Source organism: Chiloscyllium plagiosum, chromosome 35 (genome assembly GCF_004010195.1).
Source record: "Chiloscyllium plagiosum isolate BGI_BamShark_2017 chromosome 35, ASM401019v2, whole genome shotgun sequence".
In the NCBI taxonomy this organism is placed as follows: domain Eukaryota; kingdom Metazoa; phylum Chordata; class Chondrichthyes; order Orectolobiformes; family Hemiscylliidae; genus Chiloscyllium; species Chiloscyllium plagiosum.
Window position 1 is genome coordinate 5,639,729 of NC_057744.1, and position 23,801 is coordinate 5,663,529.

Below are 23,801 nucleotides of genomic sequence, written 5' to 3' on the forward strand. Positions count from 1 at the left end.
CTTCTTTGTTGTTTCCTCCGGTGTTTATAGTGGAGTGGACAGCTGAAACTGACAACCGGAAGTGGCAGGGACAGACCACTATAAACACCGGAGGAAACATCAAAGAAGCACTTCGCAGGAGGCTCCCAAGCACTGATGATGTCGCCTAGCCAGGGGACGAAACGTTTGCAACAAAAACTTCCAGCTCGGCGAACAGAACCACAACAACGAGCACCCGAGCTACAAATCTTCGCACAAACTTTGAACCCTATCTATATCCCTCATGGTTTTATGAACCTCTATAAGGTAACCCCTTAACCTTCTACACTGCAGTGAAAAAGGTCCCATCCTGTCCTTATCGCTCAAGCCCTCCATTTCTGGCAACATCCTGGTACAGTAAATCTCTTCCAAATCCTATCCTTCCTATAACAGAGTGTCCAGAACTGCACGTAGTATACCAGAAAAGGCTTCACCAACATCCCGTATAACTTCAACATAGTATGTTATATATTATCTCTTAGTTTCTGTTCCTATTAAACATGGAATAAGAACTTTTTGTTTATATAAATGGTTTTCTATTCTATTTATGATTTTCCCTGTTCTTGGAATCTGATACATTTCAATCTGTCATAAAGGACAAGGATATTTGTGTGTTCTTAACTTTGTCATGAATATGTCCTTTGTCTGCTTTTAGGCACTGAACAGACTTTATTCAGAACAAATAATGGATTCAGTATTATCAGTGACAACGAGATTCTAAGAAGGTATGGTATTATGGTTATTGTCAATACCAGAAACAGATACTGAGACCAATCAAAATTAAGAACAGCATAGAGACATTTTGAAATGAATTTTGCTTCTACTAACCTTTATAACTTGCATTAGATCAGATACTGCAGTGCCTGAAAGACCAGCTATTTGGGGTAAGCAGAAATAAATAGTAGTGGTATGATAACAACATATGTTTTGAGATTCACCAGTGAAAGGACTTTATTTGACAGCAAGTCAAATTTTGGCAAGCACTGTGATGCAGCTTTGAGAAGGTAGCTCTGATACACTATCCCACTGAAAGTAACCTGATGCATCAGCTTTCCTGTTGCCAGCATAGAATCACGCCTTTATTGTAGCACACGTACAATTTAAATTCAAGAGCTGACACTGTGCTGTGTGTTACCAGACATTTATGTCATCATTTCTGATTTTCCTGCTCCTCGGATGCTGTCTGACCTGCTGTGCTTTTCCAGCACCACTCTAATCCTGAGACATTTATAGTAGTTTATCTCTTTACCAATCTAGGCTTTACATTGTAAATGCACGTCGAGAAACTGCAGAAGTATATGAAATTAATGAACTAATGGTAATTAATCAAATGGTAATTAATGAATAGAATTAATGCAAATTTCACTAATTTATTTATATGTAACCTTTTTCCAAGCAAATTGAATCAATTGAAATCTACTTTACTAATCATTGTTTTTCTAAGTTTTGACCATGCCAGGATTTTTATTCGTAGAATTTTTGAAAAGGCCGGACCTATGTAATTTTCTGTATTTAACAGGAGTCTTACCAGCTCAGTGAAAGAACCTTATGAAGTGGAGCTGTGTGTTGCTGTCCTTGTGCTGTGGCAGGCTGTCTGTCATGGGAATGGTAATTAGTTGTTTGGATACTTATATAGTTATTGAGTTACTTTTTGCAACAGATTTATTTTAATCTGTTCAGTCACTGCATCTCGGAGAAGAGAAGGATTGAAGAAAAAGTAAAGCTGTTGATTACAGACAGCAAGATTATGGTCTTAATGTTCAAAGACCTTAAGCTGCAGAGTTAATAACAAAAAGTGGCTCAGAACCTCAGCATATAAAATACCAACTGGTATAGTTGAAGTAACTCCATAAGGATTTGAAAATAAATCAGAAGAAAGTAAATTTAAAACTGAGAATTCTTTAGATTGCTACTTAAGACCATAAGACATAGGAGCGGAAGTAAGGCCATTCGGCCCATCGAGTCCACTCCGCCATTCAATCATGGCTGATGGGCATTTCAATTCCACTTACCCGCATTCTCCCCGTAGCAATCTAAAGGCATTCTTGGGACAATCTAAAGTCATTCAACAAATACAATGTGCTGCCATACCCCCAGAGTTGGAGAACTGAAAGGGTGGGTTTCAGTGACTGAATGATCTTCCTACCCTTTGTGTGTTCTTATATTTTGTAACAAGCTGCAATTGCATTAGCCATTTCTGCAGGAGCAGGATGGAATTACAAGTTCACTCTTCCAGTGAACAAGACATGTGAATAATCCTGGGACAGACACCTTTTACAGAAAGAGGCCACAATGTGAAATAAATGGTGTTTGTTTAACAAATTTCATTCTAAGGTCATAATATGGCTTGGAAACTTTGTTTGCACCTTTAATCTATAGTTTGTTTCTTTGGTTTACAGAGGAGAATCAACGTTTACTTATCACTTCTGGTACAAGTGAACAGTTACTAGATCTGTTGTCCTGTAAAGAGAGTGAAATCTACACTGAGTGCATAACTTTACTATCCAGCTATTTATTGTCAGAGTATGGAAAAGGTTTACTGCTGTGCAATCTGAATTTAACAAGGTAATCCTGTCTCTCAGCCATGTAAATAGATCAATAGAGATTGCTTTTTGTGGAGATGTGGAAGGACTAGTAAACTTACAGTATGTGAACACATTTTTAGGTGGTAGTTAATAAGAAGATATTGCAACAATAAAGGTTATAGATATGTAAAGTAACAACTGACACATACCTGTACCATATAGGGAAATGAAAGGTAGGCAGATTGATATTTTCAGTTGACCTGGTAATCTCAGTTTCCCAGTGCAGTTGGTTTACTACTAAGCTACTATCTTAAATCTAAACCTCATCACTTTCAAAGATTTGTACTGGAGTTTAATCAGTGGAGATCTTCCCGTGACCGCTGAAATGATTGTGAAAAATTCATTTGATCCAGCATGTCTTGCAACAAATGACAAAAGTGCAGGTCATGTTTCCATGTATACAGGATACCATTGCTCATTGGTTTGTCACTAAAGACAATATCCTGTGATAGAATGTCAGCCTTGGAATAAAATTAAGTAATCAGTTTGTCAGTATAGTTTCTTGGGCCTCAAACCATTTGATGCAGAACCCATTTTCCCGGTAGTTAATTTTGCACTGGTGGTCTAGTAGAATAGAAAGATCCTTCTCTAAGAACTAGGGGGTCGCTGTTTAAAAATAAAGGATTGTCCATTTAAGAAAGAGATAAGGAGCCATTTTTTCTCTCAGGTTCGTGAATCTTTGGACCACTTCCTCAGAAGACAATGGAAGTGGAGAGTTCTGAGATATTTATAAGACACAAGTGGATAGATTCTTAATAAACAAGGGGAGTGAAAGAAAGCCAGCAGGTCCGGAAGCATCTGTGGAGAAAAAGCAGAGTTAATGTTTCAAGAGGGAGCATGGTGGCTCAGTGGTTAGCACTGCTGCCTCACAGCACCAGGGTCCCAGGTTTGATTCCAGCCTCAGGTGACTGTCTGTGTGGAGTTTGCACGTTTTCCCTGTGTCTGCGTGGGTTTCCTCCGCGTGCTCCGGTTTCCTCCCACAGTCCAAAGATGTGCAGGTCAGGTGAATTGGCCATGCTAAATTGCCTATAGTATTAGCTGCAGAAAAGGGAAATGGGTCTGGGTGGGTTACTCTTCGGAGGGTCAGTGTGGACTTGTTGGGCCGAAGAGCCTGTTTCCACGCTGTAGGGAATCTTATCTAATCTAAATCTAAAGTTCAGTGACCCTTAAGATTATTGGGGGGGTAGGGCTGGAATGTGAAATAATCAGATCAGCCATGAATTTATTCAATGGCGGAGAAGCTTGATGGGCTGATTGGCCTCTGCATTGTCTTACTTCATACAGCTGCAGAAGAACCTCTTTGCTTCTATACTCAATCCCTCTTGTTATGAAGGCCAGCATGCTATTAGCTTTCTTTACTACCTGTTGTACATTTATGCTTGCGTTCAGTGACTGGTGTACAAGAACACCCAGATCTTTTTGTAATACCCCTTTACCTAACTTGACTCCATTTAGGTAGTAATCTGCCTTCCTGTTCTTGCCACCAAAGTGGATAACCATGCATCTGACCACTCACCTAACCTGTCCAGGTCACTCTGTAATCTCCTAACATCCTCATCACACTTCACCCTGCCACCCAGCTTTGTATCATCAGCAAATTTGCTGATGTTACTAATAATACCATCTTCTATATCATTAATATATATTGTAAAAAGCTGCGGCCCCAGCACTGATCCCTGCGGTACCCCACTGGTCATCACCTGCCATTCCGAAAGGGAGCTGTTTATCACTACTGGTCTTTGTTTCCTATCAGCCAACCAACTTTCAATCCAAGTCAGCACTTTGTCCCCAATACCATGCGCCCTAATTTTGCTCACTAACCTCCTTTGTGGGACTTTATCAAAAGCTTTCTGAAAGTCCAGGTACACTACATCCACCAGATCTCCCTTGTCCATCTTCAGAGTTACATCCTCAAAGAATTCCAGAAGGTTAGTCAAGCATGATTTCCCCTTCATAAATCCATGCTGACTGTGACCTACCCTGTTACTGCTATCCAGATGGGTCGTAATTTCATCAGGGCAAACAGCCTTTCTGCATCTACTTTGTCAAACCATGTAATATTAAGCTGCAGTTAGGGGGAATATAACTGAAGTTTTGTTATAAACACAGAGAACGGTGGAGAGATTCAGCAGGTCTGGCAGCGACTGTGGAGAGAGAAACAATTAATTCTTCAAGTTCAGTATGACTCATCTTTAGAACAGTTCTGAAGTTAGCTACACTCTGATTTATAGCAATTTTATGTGTCCGGATGGTGGCGTTTGTTTCATATTTAGGTGTGAATGTTTTTCAAAGGTTATCCATTATCTTTAAACTGCTTATGGATATCCTGGGATTATGATGAGGAACTGTATAAATGTGCGTTCTTTCTTTCCTGGCTGGCTGATGTCCATTGTCTTTTTCTGTAGGTTGATGCAGATCCTTTTGGGATTTTTGAATTGCACTGATACAATTGCGAGCACTGCCATGGGAATCCTCGCCAGCCTAGTGCCAGAGAATAAGTAATTTCGTCATATTTATCTTCTTCAAAAGTTGACACTTTTCTTAATTGCTTTATCATATACTTAGTCTTTGTGTGTAAAATGTTGTATTGTTGAGTCATTTTGATCAGTCAGATCACAGAAGTAGATTTTATTATTCTCCAGTGTTCTTCAAACACCATCAAGATTTCTACTTGTAATTTGATCACCATGAAGTTTCTGTATTTATATAGAACTGCTTGATGTTTTCAGTGTAGAAACAGACCATTTGATCCAACACATCTGTTTCAGTGTTCACACTCCAAACTGGCCTCTTCCTTTCTACTTCATCTAACCTTATCAGTATAGCTCTCTACTCCCTTCTCCCTCTTGGACTTATCTAGCTTCCCCTTGAATGCTTTTTGCCTCAAGCACTCCTTATGATAGCTGGTACTACATTCAAGTCACTGGGTAAAGAAGTTTCTTGTGAATTCTTTATTAGACTTATTACTTATGCTCCTAGTTTTGATTTCCCCGCAAGTGAAAACACCTACCCTCCATCTACAGCTATCCCATCAAACGCATTCATAATCAAAACTCTACTACCCCTCAGCCGTCTCTTTTCTAAAGAAGTAATCCAGTTACACTTCTCAAACTGAGATTTTTCCTTTATTTTTCTTAGGACAAGGCCACCATTCGCAAAGCCAGTGTTTGTTGCCTATCCCCAATTGCCCTTGAGCCGAATAGCTTTCTACATGCATTAATCATATTGATGATTTAGATGACTGAACTAAATGTCATATCTCCAAGCTTGCAGGTGACAAAATTGGGTGGGAGGGTGAACTCTGAGGAGGATGCAGAAGTGCTTCCATTTGATTTGGACAAATTGAGTGAGTGAGCAAATTGATGGAGTGTAATGTGGATAAATGTGAGATTCTCCACTTTGGTTACAAAAACAAGATTTAGAAAGGGGCACGTGTCCTTATACACTCACCACAAAGTAGGTATGCAGGTGTAGCAGACAGTGAATAAAGCAAATGTTATGTTGGCCTTCAGAAAGCGGAGGGGCAGGGATATCATGATGAGACCACAGCTGGGGTACTGTGCGTAGTTTCGGTTTCCATATCTAAGAAAGGATTTTTCAGCAATGAAAGGAATGCAAGCAGGGTTTACCCAGACTGATTCCTGGGTTGGAAGGACTGATGTATGAAGAGAGATTAGATTAGTTAGGATTGTATTCACTGGAGTTTAGAAGAATGCGGAGGGATCTCATTTTAATCTATAAAATGCATACAGAGTAAATTCAGGAAAAATGTTCCTGATGTTTTTGTTCACAGTTTAAGGATACAGGGTAGGCCATTTACTGAGATGAGTAGATATTTCTATGAATAGAGAATGCTGAACCTGTGAAATTCTCTGCCACAGAAATGCCAAATCATTTATCATTTTTAAGAAGGAGTGAATATAGTTCTTAGGCCTAACTGAATCAACGAGTACCAGGAGAAAGTGGGAACAGGGTTGTATTGAGTAGTAGAGCAGGGTTGAATCCTCTACTCCTATGTTCTATGCTTCTATGTCCTTTTAGATTACATTTGCAGGGGGCTGAATTGCTCATCCTGTCATCATCATTGTAGAGCTTTTATGTACCTTCTCCAGTACTTTTTCTAGAACAGATATCAGATGGTGCACAGAAAATATGGTCTCAACAAGTGTCTCGATCCCAGACTCACCATAACCAAAGCCATGGAAAATTTGCTTAATAAAATGGGACTATATTTCAGTCTTGCAGTGTGCATGCTGTCAGGTGCAGCTAGCTGTTTCATCTTAGGTAGAGCAAAAAGAAAGACTATAAAACCAATAGTTCTGTTATTCTAAGTCTCTTAGTTATTCTACGGACACCTCGAGAAGCTCGGTTTTTGTACTTGCATCATGTTGATGGAGAGCAGAACGGGTACAGCACTGATGGTAGCTCACTGTACCTTCCAAGGGCAGACAGTTTGAAAACAAATACTGAGACCTTTGAAACTTCTTCAAGTCAAGGAGTTTGGGGGAGTGGGACTCAGTTTGATTAAGCATGTTCAATCATATCTCAGCAGTAGACAATTAAAAATATCAAGCATTTAAAAATGGACGAATGCTTCTTTAAAAATGGTTGTTAGTCACCATTCTTCAACTCTCTGTGCATTGACTGATAAATTGTGATTATTAAAATCCTTTAGCCAAGCCTTGCCTCCCATATTAAAAGACAATCCTGGAGTGTATAAAATAGTTTTGTTTTCAGATATGATGAGCATTTTCTTCCTGTTTTATTGCAATTTTTATTACGGCAATTTCATCTTTGATTTCTTTTCCATTAGGTTTAAAAAGTATTGTCGAAATGATTTTACAGTTAATGTGTTACCATCATTTGAAATTCTCTTGGTAAGAAATGAATGCTGAACCTTTTCACTTATCCACCAGTCACATAACAGTCAGTGTGTATTTGAGAGTGTAATTTGACATTACATTTACAATACCTCAGAGATTATTTGTACACAAGTTATATTTTTCACTTGCCTAATTTCGGCTTCAAATATTCATGTTACTGTTTCTAATGCACATTTTATTTTTGCTTGTTTGATATTTGTTGCAGAAAAACTTGAAGTTGGTGAATAAGCAGGTCTTTCCACAATGCATATCCATCATTGGGAGCTTTGCAACTGACAAGGCAATTTCTGGACAAATAGCAGGGAGAGAAGAATACTGGGAGTCTTGCCTAGCTGCTATTGTAAGTTTTCTTACAACATAGACAGACTTGAATTTCCACATTGGCGCTGCTGTTTTTATCTCAAGTTGGATATTTCCTGTGCCCATTTAGGATATTAAATGTGCCACTGAAACCTATTTAGTGAGTATTGCTTCAATGACAAACAGCTTTACTCATTATCAGGCATTGACGTTCTTAATAACTTTTCTTAATTTTTCATTTGAAAGGTAACATATTTTGTATTGTTTTTAAGTGGCTATCAATATTATCTTTGTTGAAATAATATGTATGACAGGAGTCTGCATAATTTACAGAGATTAGCTGGTGAGCGTCAGCCTTGACTCAGGGACAAACTCTTGACTATAAGTCAGATGGTTTGATTATGTGGTACCCATTTTATTTGGGTGAAAAACAGGACCCAATATGGATGCTCATTCTCTAACAGTTCAGGACTGTACACCATATTAGTTGGAGTCTCCTGTATTTGTTCGGAGCACCTGTCGGAAACTGACTTGAGGACTACGATTTTCACAAACATGCAGTACAACACACTATGTGTTAGTCTGTCACCTATGAATTTTTACATTTTACAAGTTTCTTCAGGTATGGCGCTAAGCCAGTGGTCTTTAAAAGGATCACTGGATGTCATCACACCAAAGATAACTTTGAAAATTTTGCTTTTTAAAGTTGCCAGTAATCCTTCTTTACTTCTAGCAACTCTGAGCAATTAGAGGCAGTCAGTAAATGCCAGCAACACCCATATTCCATGAATGAATTCGGAAAAAAGTCAAGAGACAACAGTGTATACCATCCATGAGATGCACTTTGAAAACTCACCAACACTCCTCCAACAGCATCTTCCAAACCTATGACCTCTGCTATTCTAGAAAGAAATGGCAAAAAATCTATGGAAACATAGCCCGAGCAAGTTCCCCCTCTCCATCCTGATTTGGAACTATCCACCCATTCCTTCACTATCACTGGATCAAAGTCCTGGGTTCCCACCCTAAAAGCAATGGGGCTGTACCTACGCAGCAGTGACAGCAGCACTTCAAGAAGATAGCTCACCACCACCTAATCCAGGGTAATTTAGGATGAGGAATTCATGCTGGCTTAGCTGGCAATGCCCACAGTCTATAATTTTTTTAAAACTCCTCTCCTTTTCAATTATGCAACCCAAATGGTTCATTGCTATTTCCAGGTGTCCTTATTTGCGTCATTTTGTCCAAAGGTCTGACCTGGTTATTGATTACTCCATATGAAGATGGATTTCCTAATGTCAGTTCCTCCTGCTGTTATGGCTCAACTTTGCCACAGCAGATGTGGGCTCAGGATTGATCCTGTGGTAAAATCTGTTTGATTCTCATTGCAGAAAACATTTAGAGATGTAGGAGTGAACTGGTGGTTTGAATGTTCCGATATGAAATACTGGAAAGATTGGAAGGAATCTGTGGAATTACATACCATAGTGGGCTGGGTCATTAAGGATATTCAAGGCTGAGATAGACAGACTTTTATCAACAGGAAATCAAGGGATATGGAGCGAAGGCAGAAAAGTCTAATTGAAGATGATCAGAGCAGCTATGATCTCAGTGAATAGCAGAGCAGTTTCCACGGGCTGAATGGCCTGCTTCTGCTTCTATGACTTACAGTCTAAGGAGTGGACTGGTAATCAAAGTGATCTTGATTCTGATCAGACCACCGTATTTCTCCTTAATTTGGTTACAAAGCATAACATGGGATTTTACATTATGACAGAATTAATTTCTAAGCCTGTATTTTATCTTTTGATTTGAGGCTGTTTCTTCTCAAATACTTGACAGTCACCCAATTTTTAACAACTTTGTTTCTCTATTTGTTCAGGATGAAGCTATATCATCTGTCCCTGAGACTGACTACAGAGAAACCTTGTACGCTCTCCTGGGCCTGATGGTAAACCTTTCCGTGGAGCAATGCTGCACCATCCAGGTATGAAGATAAGGACAGGACAGGCAGTGTTGATCTTTAGATACTGGTTTTAAAATATTTCCCTGCACTTCGTGAAGGCAGTGGCACTACAATTCCTAGGTGCCACTGTGTTTCATGCATGCATCTGATTAATTAATTTAGCAATCATTCATTTAGCATCCATAGTTTATCAGAACTGAACCTGAACTAATCTGTAGCTGATATTCATGCAGACACAATGCAGCAAGACTACTTGGACAGCAATCAAGAATCTTCCTGTACTTGAGACACTGACTTGCTGAGATGAGGCAATTCCACATAAGCTAGAAACTTAGTGCTGGCTATCTCTGTTTTCTGTGGATCAGTAGGATTTTTTTTCACGCATTAAGTATGACTGCACTGCTTGCAGCAAAGCTATCAGCTACACACCATTTATTGAAAGTGATCATTTTGGCAGAGAGTCCTGCTTGTAGCTTAATTACTACTGAACCAAAAATCTGTACTGTATTACCATATGTTGCCTGAGGCATGAAATATATAATGGAAAAGAATTGACTAAATTAAGTTATCTTAAGTGCATCTTACAATTTAATTCTTCTAATTCTGTAAAATAGAAATTACTTACATTCTTCCACTGTGAGTTAAGTAATGCGAGCATAAGAGGTACAGTTAGTAAGTTTGCAGATGACACCAAAATTGGAGATGTAGTGGACAGTGAAGAGGGTTACCTCAGATTACAACAGGATCTTGACCAGATGGGCCAATGGGCTGAGAAGTGGCAGATGGAGTTTAATTCAGATAAATGCGAGGTGCTGCATTTTGGGAAAGCAAATCTTAGCAGGACTTATACACTTAATGGTAAGGTCCTAGGGAGTGTTGCTGAACAAAGAGACCTTGGAGTGCAGGTTCATAGCTTCTTGAAAGTGGAGTCGCAGGTAGATAGGATAGTGAAGAAGGCGTTTGGTATGCTTTCCTTTATTGGTCAGAGTATTGAATACAGGAGTTGGGAGGTCATGTTGCGGCTGTATAGGACATTGGTTAGGCCACTGTTGGAATATTGCGTGCAATTCTGGTCTCCTTCCTATTGGAAAGATGTTGTGAAACTTGAAAGGGTTCAGAAAAGATTTACAAGGATGTTGCCAGGGTTGGAGGATTTGAGCTACAGGGAGAGGTTGAATATGCTCGGGCTGTTTTCCCTGGAGCGTCGGACGCTGAGGGGTGACCTTATAGAGGTTTACAAAATTATGAGGGGCATGGATAGGATAAATAGGCAAAGTCTTTTCCCTGGGGTCGGGGAGTCCAGAACTAGAGAGCAAAGGGGAAAGATATAAAAGAGACCTAATGGGCAACTTTTTCACCCAGAGGGTGGTAGGTGTATGGAATAAGCTGCCAGAGGATGTAGTGGAGGCTGGTACAATTGCAACATTTACGAGGCATTTGGATGGGTAAATGAATAGGAAGGGTTTGGAGGGATATGGGCCGGGTGCTGGCAGGCGGGACTAGATTAGGTTGGGATATCTTGTCGGCATGGAAGGGTTGGACCGAAGGGTTTGTTTCCATGCTGTACATCTCTATGACTCTAAATGGATAAAAGGAGTACGGGGATCTGTGTAAGAAAGTTTATAAATTTGGTTTATCCTGTAATTGTATCTCCCCTCTCATGGTGTCTGGCTTTTCCTTCTTAAATTTCTATCTATGTGTTTTAGGCAAAAGCTCCAGCTATTACAGAAAGGTGCATCTCCTTGCTTGGGAGTGCAGATGGTGGTATTCTCACAGTAAGTATCATTCATTCCTGACCTAATTACTGTTGTGTTTCATTCGCTAATTGAAATGTAGCTGCCCTTATTGGAATATGCAAGGTGTTTTAAGGGATGACCTAAAATGTTGCTAATAAGTTATCTGTATCACCTTACTTGCAGCTTTCAGAGTTAGTAATTTTTGTTATTTTTCAGAGAGCCACAGGGCTTCTGAGTCACATGCTCCCTCAGTCTGCTGAAGCAGTGGAAAAAGCATTGAAATCTGAAATCGTGAAGAAAATGCTCAGGTTTATAAAGGTAGAAAACACTGTTAAACACAGAAACTTTTGTATATGTTACAGATCAGCTTTTTAATAGCTGTATCCCATATGCTTCTGTTACAGTAAAATTGAAAATCTGTTAGCAGTGCCACTCAGTAACTAGAGGTTATAGTTTTAAGGTTTTTGGCAAAAGAGACATAGGCGACATGAGAAAATGTTTTATTTATGCTTCATCTGACATAGAATTGATAGTCGAAATTAACTTTCACTGTGCCATAATCTATGGTTCTATGTTGTTGTGATTTGGAATACATGGCCTGAAAGGCTGGTGGAAACATTTCAATAGTATATTTCAAAGGAGAATTGGATAAGTACCAGAAAGGAAATCATTTATGAGAAAACAACAGGAGAGTAAGATCAATTAATAACTCTGCCAGACAGTTGGCATGATGAAGTAAATGGCCCCCTCCTTATGCTGTGTCATTCTATGATTTGATGTAAACATTAGTTACTAGTTTGAATCAATGACTTAGTTTTTCTTCACCAGTGTTTTTTTTAAAACTGGCAACGGGAGACGAAGCAGTTCAGAAACCTGCTGAGTTGAATAAGGCTCACACTTGAAAGATGATCATTTGACAATGTACCAAAGAACTGCTGTTTGCTATGGAACCGTAACTCAATGTGAACTGATACCTTTAATGGTGTACGACTTGATTACCCTTTTCGAAACCCCATCCAGTTTTCTGAAATGCTTTTGGCTCTCTCATTCCATTGTCCATTCTCAGAGCCCATTGATCTAACGACCTTCAGATGATAAACTAGCGATGTGGGAGTTGGGAGGTAGGGAGGAAGCACATTTATGAATCTCGGAGTGCATGGGGAAGGGGAATTAAAGCAGAGAAAAAAGATGACTGAATTTTTACTCACCTGATTCCCTGACTGTCACCCGGTGTACATCATTGGTTTGATTTGTTTTGTGTTTCAGGTGGGTGGGATGACAACTACACGATACGCTGTGAAAAATCTGGCTGTCTGCAGCAGTCACAGCGAGCATGCCTGTGAAGAGATTGTTAAGTGTGATAAAAGTATGTGATATTTATTTTTTGATGACAGCAAACTTTAACATGCTATTGTCACTAACCTTGAGCAGAACATCTAGGGCTGAGAGGATACACTATATACATTGAAATACAACACACTATTTATAAACTAAATAAAAACCAAAAGAACAGTTGATGCCAGAAATCAGAAACAAAATCAAAAATTGTTGGAAAAGCTCAGTAGGTCTGGCAGCATCTGTGGAGTGAAATCAGAGTTAATGTTTTGGATCTATTTATAAATTATACTATTACAAGCAGCACTTTCTGATACATTTTTCAGCACTACCAGTAAACAGAATGTTGTTATAATAATGATTCTGTTCACAGCTATTATTAAAACATTGCATAACCATGATTTAAAAGAAACATTTACTCCAATTCTTGGCAATGTCAGGTGTAGGACATATAATAAATGCCTGAAAGAGTAAGATAACTCAATTATTAGCCTAATTTTATTGGCCGTCTGATAATGACCACTGTCACCAGAAAGTGCACCCTTAGGGCTTGCGGAATACTAGGTATAGAATTAAAAAAAGCACTTCAATTAGCATTGTATTTGCTGATGGTGCTATGATGAAATTTGAGTAAGTAGTGATGAAGGAATAGCAACACATGGCCAAGGTAGAAATGCTGAGTGCCTGATAATGTAGCAACTATTTTTCTCTCTTGTGCAAATTGACCTGTTGTGACTTAATCCATTTTCTGTTTTTATTTGTACTGCATATACTTTTATACAGCTCTCTAAAATTCATGAACTATAGCTTAAAAAGAAAGGTGAACTTTGTACAAGGTTCATGAGCCCCTTCTGATGCTTGTAAACACCATGGGCTGAACTTTGCTTCAGAGACAGTGGGCAGGCAGGAGATTTAGATAGTTGCTTGTTGGAATGGCTGTGCTGATGTTGTCCTGCATCCTAGCAAGTTTCCTGGGCTACTGGAATTGACAATCTGCTCCACAGAAATTGGGAGCCTGTTAGGCTAATTAGGTTCAATTTTCACACCCACTGGCATTTTCTCAGCATCAGATGCTCTCACCCTTCCCCAGCTGAGTCTGGAGGCAGGCAGAACTGTGGTGGCAGTCACTGGTGGAAAACCTGAGGCCATAAGTGCCTAATGAATGAACTACAGGTATGCTCAGGCAATGGCCTTGGTTCTAACCATTCATGTGGAGTAGTTACCCTCCATACTGAACAACTGTGGGCCTTTTGAATTTCTCAATTTCTGCAGGAGGTGTCTGCACACTCTATTTTCTATCTCTACAGTGCTCACCTCTCCCAGTGGGGCTGCTGGCCAGCCTGTGCTGCCAGCGCTGACCTTGGGCTTTCCGCCATCTGAACTGTTGGGGCATCCAATGAATGACAATTAATGAACAGCACTATCCCAGGACCCGCATCTCGTCCTGACATTGGGTTTCTAGTACCTGTGAGAAAACACCTTGTTTTGTTCTTTTCTCTCTGTTGCACCACACTTGCAGTTCTGAAAGTTGTTCCTCTGCAGGTGTAGAGTCTTGATGCTTCAACAGCAGTTCTTCCTCCTGACTCCAGTCCTGATACCCAGAGTTAATTTTAAATGCCCTGCCTGCTGTGCTCATACCAGCAACTTGATTCAGGCCTGGTACTGATTGTGAAACTCCATTTTGTTTTAATGCCAATGCATTCGCTAACCTTTTTGAAACCCTGTCCATGTTTTCTAAACTTCTGACTCTCTCATTCCATTGTCTATTCTCAGAGCTCAGTGGTCTAAGGAAACTGTTGTCTTCAGACGATGAGTTAGTGGTGGGGAACGCTGCCCTTTGCCTTTCGCACTGCTTCGAGATCCCTGGAGCTGCTACATCTCTACTCAATTCGGACATCGTCAGAGTGTTGTTAAAGCATGCTGGTGGTGATGCCAAGCAAAATGGCCTCCAGCAGAATGCAGCAATCGCTCTAGGTAAACTTTGCTTGGCAGAATCCAGGTAAGGTTTAACAACTGTCCATGTGAAAGGATTATCATATGCTTGCTGTTCCACATGGACTGCAGTATAAATGAAACTGGTGAGATGTAGGAAAGGGATGATCATCTTATTAGGATTGTATTATAGACCCCCTAATAGTCAGAGGGAAATTGAAAAACAAATTTGGAAGGCGATCTTTGTTATCTGTAAGAATAATAGGGTGGTTATGGTAGGGGATTTTAACTTCCCAAACATAGACTGGGACTGCCATAGTATTAAGAGTTTAGATGGAGATGAATTTGTTAAGTGTGTACAAGAAAATTTTCTGATTCAGTATGTTGATGTACTTACAAGAGAAGGTACAAAACTTGAACTACTCTTGGAAAATAAGGCAGGGCAGGTGATTGAGGTGTCAGTGGGGGAGCACTTTGGGGCTAGTGACCATCATTCTATTAGCATAGGTTTATGTTGAGAGGGGGAAGATTTAAAAGGGACCTAAGGAGCAATGTTTTCACACAGAGGGTGGTGCGTTTATGGAATGAGCTGCCAGAGGAAGTGATGGAGGCTGGCAGAATTACAACATTTAAAATAGACAATAGCTGCAGGAGTAGGCCATTCTGCCCTTCGAGCCTGCACCACCATTCAATATGATCATGGCTGATCATCCTTAATCAGTATCCTGTTCCTGCCTTATCTTCATAACCCTTGATTCCACTATCCTTGAGAGCTCTATCCAACTCTTTCTTAAATGAATCCAGAGACTGCGCCTCTACTGCCCTCTGGGGCAGAGCATATCACACAGCCACCACTCTCTGGGTGAAGAAGTTTCTCCTCATCTCTGTCCTAAATGGTATAACCTGTATTTTTAAGCTGTGTCCTCTGGTTCGGCACTTACCCATCAACGGAAAAATGTTTCCTGCAGCCAGAATGTCCAAACCTTTAATAATCTTATGTGTCTCAATCAGATCCCCTCTCAGTCTCTTAAACTCAAGGGTATACAAGCCCAGTCGCTCCAGTCTTTCAGTGTAAGGTAATCCTGCCATTCCAGGAATTGACCTCGTGAACCTACGCTGCACTCCCTTATTAGCCAGAATGTCTTTCCTCAAATTTGGAGACCAGAACTGCACACAGTACTCCAGGTGTGGTCTCACCAGGGCCCTGTACAGCTGCAGAAGAACCTCTTTGCTTCTATACTCAATCCCTCTTGTTATGAAGGCCAGCATGCGATTAGCCTTCTTCACTACCTGCTGTACCTGCATGCTTACCTTCATTGACTGGTGTACAAGAACACCCAGATCTCTCTCTACTGCCCCTTTACCTAAATTGATTCCATTTACAGTGCCATATAATATCAGTGAGTATCATATGTACTCAATTTAACGTGTGATGCTCTAACTTTTAAATATTAAAAATTACACATTTAAGTAATTTCTACTTTTAGTGATTGTTAGACCTCCTGACTCCAACAGGAAGTTTATTTAAATGAGGTTGAGGATAGGTTTAGAGGATAGGTTTAGAGGATAGGTTTAGAGGATAGGTTTAGAGGATAGGTTTAGAGGATAGGTTTAGAGGATAGGTTTAGAGGATAGGTTTAGAGGATAGGTTTAGAGGATAGGTTTAGAGGATAGGTTTAGAGGATAGGTTTAGAGGATAGGTTTAGAGGATAGGTTTAGAGGATAGGTTTAGAGGATAGGTTTAGAGGATAGGTTTAGAGGATAGGTTTAGAGGATAGGTTTAGAGGATAGGTTTAGAGGATAGGTTTAGAGGATAGGTTTAGAGGATAGGTTTAGAGGATAGGTTTAGAGGATAGGTTTAGAGGATAGGTTTAGAGGATAGGTTTAGAGGATAGGTTTAGAGGATAGGTTTAGAGGATAGGTTTAGAGGATAGGTTTAGAGGATAGGTTTAGAGGATAGGTTTAGAGGATAGGTTTAGAGGATAGGTTTAGAGGATAGGTTTAGAGGATAGGTTTAGAGGATAGGTTTAGAGGATAGGTTTAGAGGATAGGTTTAGAGGAAAATAGATTAAACATCAGACTTGGTTATTGCTTTTGCAGCTTTTTTTCATTATAGTCAAAGTGATTTCTTCCAGCAAGTTGATGTCATTTCATTAATCAATAACTAATAATTAAAGCACTAAAATTTGATTCCTTGTGTCTATGCCAGTGCTGTGCAAGAACAAATTAGGTAGTCCCATTTCCCCACTCTTTCCTGAGAGCTTTTCAAACATTTTCTCTTTGGATATTGCTCTTTTGAAAGCCATGATTGAAATGATCTTCACCATCCTCCCAGGCACTGAATTCCAGATCTTATATACTTGTAACATAAACAGAAGCTTTTCTTCATCTCACCTTTAGTTCATTTGTCATTTAAATTCAATCAGTTTCCCTGGTTCATGCCCTTTCCACCAATGGGAGCAATTTTTCCTGACCTGTCCAGATCTGTCATGATTTTGAACACTTCTTTCTAAGCTCCTCTCAAATAATTCCAATTTCTGCAAATTATCTCAGTAACTGAAGTCCCTCATTCCTTGAACTACTTTTGTAAATCTTCTCTACTTTTTCCAATACATTCATGTCCCTCTGAAACTGCACTGACTGGCTGCCTTCTGTACTGGAAGCACCATATGATCCTCTGATTCTGTGACATTTAAAAACTGTGAAGTTAGTAACATAGCACCTGCTTGTATATGTCTTTGTTACAAATCCAGGTTGACAGTTATCTTTCTTGAATTCATTGCTTATGATCTGTCACACAAGTAAATCCCAGCCCTTTCTGATTAAGAGGTTACCTTTGCTGTCCAGGAGTGTGACCTGAAGCGGAATATAAATTACAGTTCTCATTGGATGAACATCATTATAGAATGTTCCTCCTTGTATACTTCACCATGATCCATCAATGATAGATCTCACCACCTAAACTTCCTGATATTCTCTGTGTGTTCCTGCTTTTGACTGGTCTGATTACAAGGGAACCCCAGCATGATGTTTCTGGATGCATCAGAATAAGGACTAAAGTGCTCCTATTATCTCACTTGGAATGGTTTGGGCAATTTAATATGTTCTTGATATGACTCAGTTTCTCTGTACCCAGTCAGATGGACAATTGGTTGCCATTCTGGATTCGAGTCTATTACCTCTTTTTATTCTCTTCTCTACCTTATCCTTTCTCTTATTACATATGTTCTCCTCATTAGGTACTTTATCTTCACAAGCCTCATTTCATCATAATGTTTATTCCTACTTTCATGCAACAATCCAAACACAACTCTCTTTTAAATGATCCTTGAACTTCTCTTTGTTCCACTCTTGGCATCCTCTGAAAAATCTACTGTGGCAATAACAATCCCAATTGCCTCATCTTATTTTATCGACACACTTACACCCCAAAATAGAGTCATAGAGATGGAAACAGACCCTTCGGTCCAACTTGTCCATGCCGACCAGATATCCAACCCAACCTAGTCCCACCTGCCAGAACCCGGCACATATCGCTCCAAACCTTTCCCATTTGTCTACCTATCCAGTTGCCCTTCAAATGTTGCAATGGTACCAGCCTCCATCGCTTCCTCTGGCAGCTCATTCCACACACGCACCACCCTGTATGTGAAAATGTTGCCCCTTAGGTCTCTTTTATATCTTTCCCCTCTCACCCTAAACCTATGCCCTCTAGTTCTGGATTCCCCCAACCCAGGAAAAAGACTTTGTCTATTTATCCTATCCATGCCTCTCATGATTTTATAAACCTCTATAAGATCACCCCTCAGTCTCTGACGCTCCAGGGAAAACAGCTCTAGCCTATTCAACCTCCCCCTACAGCTCAAACCCTCCAACCCTGACAAGAACTGGAGGCTGATCTACAGACATTGCAATACGTTGGAGGGGGAAGTTTCCATGCATTCTTTGCACAAGGAGACAGCCACACCATAATAAGAGCTTCTTATATGATCAGGGTACAAGTGTATGACTGTGAGTGAGACAGATAGCGGGACCCACAGGAAGGAGTACAGCCTCTGTAATTGTTCAAGTGATCTCATGGCCTGTTTGAATGACAGCAGTGACTGTAGGGTGGATGAACAAACTGAACATGGCACCAGCCTTCAAGTTGGAGAACCAACAAGGAATACAGTGATTGAAAATGGCATAGTGCGGGGAATTGACACTGTTCTTTGCAAAAAATAATGAGTACTAATGGCTGCATTGTCTGCCCGATGTCGGGCAGCCTCGTTACCATCCCAGCTCTGACTCCTGTGGGCTCAGATGACTATTACAATTTCACTGTACATTTCCTTCCAGGTCGTACCTTCATGTCAGAATAAAGCCCTTGCCATTCGTGGCATTATTGTAAATGATCTCATTGACATCACTGGCTCTAGGTCCCCCCGTGCAAGGGACTGAATATCGTCCCTTACCAACAAGGCCACCCCCCCCCCTCTGCCCGTCAGTCTGTCCTTATGATAGCACGTGTAGGCTTGAATATTCATTTCCCAGGCCCTGTCCACTTGAAGCCACGTCTCAGTTATCCCCACAATATTGTATCTGCCAATTTCCAAAAGAGCCTCAAGCTCATCCATCTTATTTCTAATGCTTTGTGCATTCATGTATAGTATTTTTAATTTGTTACTGCCCTCACCCTTCCCATCAACTCCTATTTCACTCAACCTTACAGCATGATCCCTTTCTGAGTTTTCTGCCTCATTGATTCCGGTGTCTTTCTTGACTTCTTTTGTTCTAACTTTCCCTTCAATTTCCTTCTTAAACATCCAGTTTGTCCCCTTCCCCCCCGCTACTTAGTTTAAACGTAGCTGTGTTGCAGGGGATATGAATAGGAAGAGCTTAGAGAATGATGGAAAAGGATAGACCAGATCTAAAACTTGCAGTTCTAAATTGGAGGATGACCAATTTTGACAGTATTAGACAAGAACTTTCAAAAGCTGATTGGGCGCAGATGTTCGCAGGTAAAGGGACGGCTACAAAATAGGAAGCCTTCAGAAATGAGATAACAAGATTCCAGAGAAAGTATATTCCTGTTAGGGTGAAAGGAAAGGCTGGTAGGTACAGGGAATGCTGGATGGTTAACGAAATTGAGGGTTTTGTTAAGAAAAAGAAGGAAGCATGTGTCAGGTATAGACAGGATAGATCGAGTGAATCCTTAGAAGAGTACAAAGGCAGTAGAAGTATACTTAAGAGAGAAATCAGGAGGGCAAAAAGGGGTCATGAGATAGATTTGTCAAATAGAGTTAAGGAGAATCCAAAGGGTTTTTACAAATACATTAAGGACAAAAGGGTAACTAGGGAGAGAATAGGGCCCCACAAAGATCAGCAAGGTGGCCTTTGTGTGGAGCTGTAGGAAATAGAGGAGATACTAAATGAGTATTTAGCATCAGTATTTACTGTGGGAAAGGATATGGAAGATATAGAATGTAGGGAATTAGATGGTGACATCTTGAAAAATGTCCATATTATAGAGGAAGAAGAGCTGGATATGTTGAAATGCATAAAAGTGGATAAATCCCTAGGACCTGATCAGGTGTACCCTTGAACTCTGTGGGAAGCTAGGGAAGTGATTGCTGGGCCTCTTACTGAGATATTTGTATCATCAATAGTCACAGGTGAAGTGCTGGAAAACTGGAGGTTGGCTAATGTCATACCACTGTTTAAGAAAGGTGGTAAGGACAAGCCAGGGAACTATAGACCAGTGAGCCTAACGTCGGTGGTGGGCAAGTTGTTGGAGGGAATCCAGAGGGACAGGCTGTACATGTATTTGGAAAGGCAAGGACTGATTTGGGATAGTCAGCATGGCTTTGTGCGTGGGAAATCATGTCTCACAAACTTAATTGCGTTTTTTGAAGAAGTAGCAGGATTATGAGGACAGAGAGTTAGATGTGGTCTTTCTGGACTTCAGTAAGGCGTTCGACAAGGTTCCCCATGGGAGACTGGTTAGCAAGGTTAGATCTCATGGAATACAGGGAGAACCTGGCATTTGGATACAGAACTGGCTCAAAGGTAGAAGACAGGGTGGTGGAGGGTTGTTCTTCAGACTGGAGGCCTGTGACCAGTGGAGTGCCACATGGATCAGTGCTGGGTCCACTACTTTTCATCATTTATATAAATGATTTGGATGTGAGCATAAGAGGTATAGTTAGTAAGTTTGCAGATGACGCCAAAATTGGAGGTGTAGTGGACAGCGAAGAAGGTTACCTCAGATTACAACGGGATCTTGATCAGATGAGCCAATGGGCTGAGGAGTGGCAGATGGAGTTTAACTTAGATAAATGTGAGGTGCTGCATTTTGGGAAAGCAAATCTTAGTAGGACTTATATACTTAATGGTAAAGTACTGGGGATTATTGCTGAACAAAGAGACCTTGGAGTGCAGGTTCATAGCTCCTTGAAAGTGGAGTCACAGATAGATAGGATAGTGAAGAAGCCGTTTGATATGCTTTCCTTTATTGGTCAGAGTATTAAGTACAGGGGTTGGGTGGTCATGTTGCGGCTGTACAGGACATTGGTTAGGCCACTGTTGGAATATTACGTGCAATTCTGGTCTCCTTCCTATCGGAAAGATGTTGTGAAACTTGAAAGGGTTCAGAAACGATTTACAAAGATGTTGCCAGTGTTGGAGGATTTGAGCTATAGGGAGAGGTTGAATAGGCTGGGACTGTTTTCCCTGGAATGTTGGAGGCTGAGGGGTGACCTTATAAAGGTTCATAAAATCATGAGGGGCATGGATAGGATAAATAGACAAAGTCTTTTCCCTGGGGTGGGGAAGTCTAGAACTAGAGGGCATAGGTTTAGGGTGAGAGGGGAAAGATATAAAAGAGACCCAAGAGCCAAGTCTTTCACTCAGAGGGTGTTATGTGTATGGAATGAGCTGCCAGAGGAAGTGGTGGAGGCTGGTACAATTGCATCATTTAAAAGGCGTCTGGATGGGTATATGAATAGGAAGGGTTTGGAGGGATATGGGCCGGGTGCTGGCAGGTGGGACTAGTTTGGGTTGGGATATCTGGTCGGCATGGATGAGTTTGATCAACGGGTCTGTTTCTGTGCTGTACATCTCTATGGCTCTATAAGCTTAGAATTTGATATTATTTGCCATTTGTTAACAATAATCTTTAGCCAGTCTTTGGGTACTACTGACTAAAGCTGTTTAGCTGTATCATTACAAACATTATATTGGGCTCACTGTTTGGAAATAGACCATTGGTCACTTGGGCCATGCTGGTGTTTACGTAAAACATGAATCTCGGCATATCCTATTTCATTCATGTGACCAAACCCACAGGATAGGCAATAAATGTCCCATTGTTAATGTTCATATCTGTGATTGATTGTAAAGAAATGTTTCCTGGTTAGGTAGCACTAGCAGAGCCAACTGGTTCTGTATTGCTGGAATCAGGCACCATCTCGTGCTGGTACTTTTAATATAGTCATTATCTTAATGAATGAAATCCTCCAGAGATTAATGCGATTTTAATATTAAATTTTAACAAGAAACAGTTCTCATTGAAATTGATAAATGTTTCTTTCACTGTACTCAGGCATAGGACTGAGCTCCGAGAACTACATGGATTGGAAATTCTTACGTCCTGCATGAAATACATAAAGTGAGGGTGTAACCTTATGAACTGTGACTCATGGGTAGCTGTGCTGAAGCTAATACATCTGGAGAATTACCTGAAGAGACTGGTTATGTTTATCGACTTTTAGGAACCTGGTTTAATTGGTGGTAGAATAGATTCAACTTGAATGCACTCTAACTCCATTTAATCAATACTGCTATGGAAAGTAATCCCACAAACTTTATTTACTTATTCTTTCTAAGCTGCAAAACCAGCATCCTGATCCTTGCCTCACTCTATGCTGTAACTAGTGTTCATTATTACAGCTTCCGATTGAGTTTATTCTTTCCCACTATCTCTTACATGTTAAATGCTTTCCCTCATTTATTATTCTGTTCACCCACGTTAGCTACAACATATTCAGTTCCAGTCTCAGATATTATTTCGTTATCTGACTTTCCCTTCTATATCTCCCAATCTTGGTGATATTCTGGACTCTGGACCTTGGTTGCAAACATATGAAACAGGAACAGAAGTAGGCAGTTTCAGCCTCTTGAGTGCTTGCTTGGCCATTCTATAAAGATCTGTTTGTGTTTCAGATTCCACATTCCCATCTTCCCCTGATAACCTTTGATTCCCCGCCTAACAAGAATTTATCTAACTCTGTCTTTAAATATATTCAGTTATTCTCTTCCACTACCCTTTGAGACAAATCTGTTCTAAAAATGCAAAACAATATCCCCCTAATTGTGGGCTCACCAATTAGAGAAAACATCCTTTCCATGCCAAAGCAACCTTTCTATGCCTTGTTAATAACATTCATGATCTTACACATTTCAATCAGTCATCCCTCACTCGTAGGTGTTCAACGTTTGTGTGAAGATTTGTAGCTTGGGTGCTCGTTGTTGTGGTTCTGTTCACCGAGCTGGGAATTTGTGTTGCTGACGTTTCGTCCCCTGTCTAGGTGATATCTTCAGTGCTTGGGAGCCTCCTGTGATCTTTCCTCCGGCATTTGTAGTGGTTTGAATCTGCTGCTTCCGGTTGTCAGTTACAGCTGTCCGTTGCAGTGGTCGGTATATTGGGTCCAGGTCGATGTGCTTATTGATTGAATCTGTGGATGAGTGCCATGCCTTAGGAATTCCCTGGCTGTTCTCTGTTTGGCTTGTCCGATAATTGTAGTATTGCCCCAGTCGAACTCATGTTGCTTGTCATCTGCGTGTGTGGCTAATAAGGATAGCTGGTCGTGTCGTTTTGTGGCTAGTTGGTGTTCATGGATACGGATCGTTAGCTGTCTTCCTGTTTGTCCTATGTAGTGTTTTGTGCAATCCTTGCATGGGATTTTGTACACTACATTGGTTTTGCTCATGCTGCGTATCGGGTCCTTCGTTCTGGTGAGTTGTTGTCTGAGAGTGGCTGTTGGTTTGTGTGCTGTTATGAATCCTA

The 23,801-nt window shown here is 40.5% G+C and overlaps 1 protein-coding gene across 4 annotated transcripts in view; it reads left to right on the forward strand.

Moving 5' to 3' along the window:
- ttc12 (tetratricopeptide repeat domain 12) overlaps positions 1 to 23,304 on the forward strand; it is a 68,454-nt gene extending 45,150 nt beyond the window's left edge. For 3 of the 4 annotated variants that reach the window (XM_043676553.1, XM_043676551.1, XM_043676554.1), the window contains 12 exons: positions 674 to 743; positions 1,538 to 1,626; positions 2,418 to 2,583; positions 5,009 to 5,101; positions 7,417 to 7,480; positions 7,692 to 7,826; positions 9,669 to 9,773; positions 11,459 to 11,527; positions 11,705 to 11,806; positions 12,755 to 12,854; positions 14,597 to 14,822; positions 22,338 to 23,304. In XM_043676553.1, the coding sequence (XP_043532488.1) occupies positions 674 to 743; positions 1,538 to 1,626; positions 2,418 to 2,583; positions 5,009 to 5,101; positions 7,417 to 7,480; positions 7,692 to 7,826; positions 9,669 to 9,773; positions 11,459 to 11,527; positions 11,705 to 11,806; positions 12,755 to 12,854; positions 14,597 to 14,822; positions 22,338 to 22,407 (1,289 nt within the window). In that variant the 3' untranslated portion in view covers positions 22,408 to 23,304. The remainder of the gene's footprint in view (positions 1 to 673; positions 744 to 1,537; positions 1,627 to 2,417; positions 2,584 to 5,008; positions 5,102 to 7,416; positions 7,481 to 7,691; positions 7,827 to 9,668; positions 9,774 to 11,458; positions 11,528 to 11,704; positions 11,807 to 12,754; positions 12,855 to 14,596; positions 14,823 to 22,337) is intronic. The other variant, XM_043676552.1, reaches the window with a different exon arrangement.
- The last annotated feature ends 497 nt before the right edge of the window (positions 23,305 to 23,801 follow it).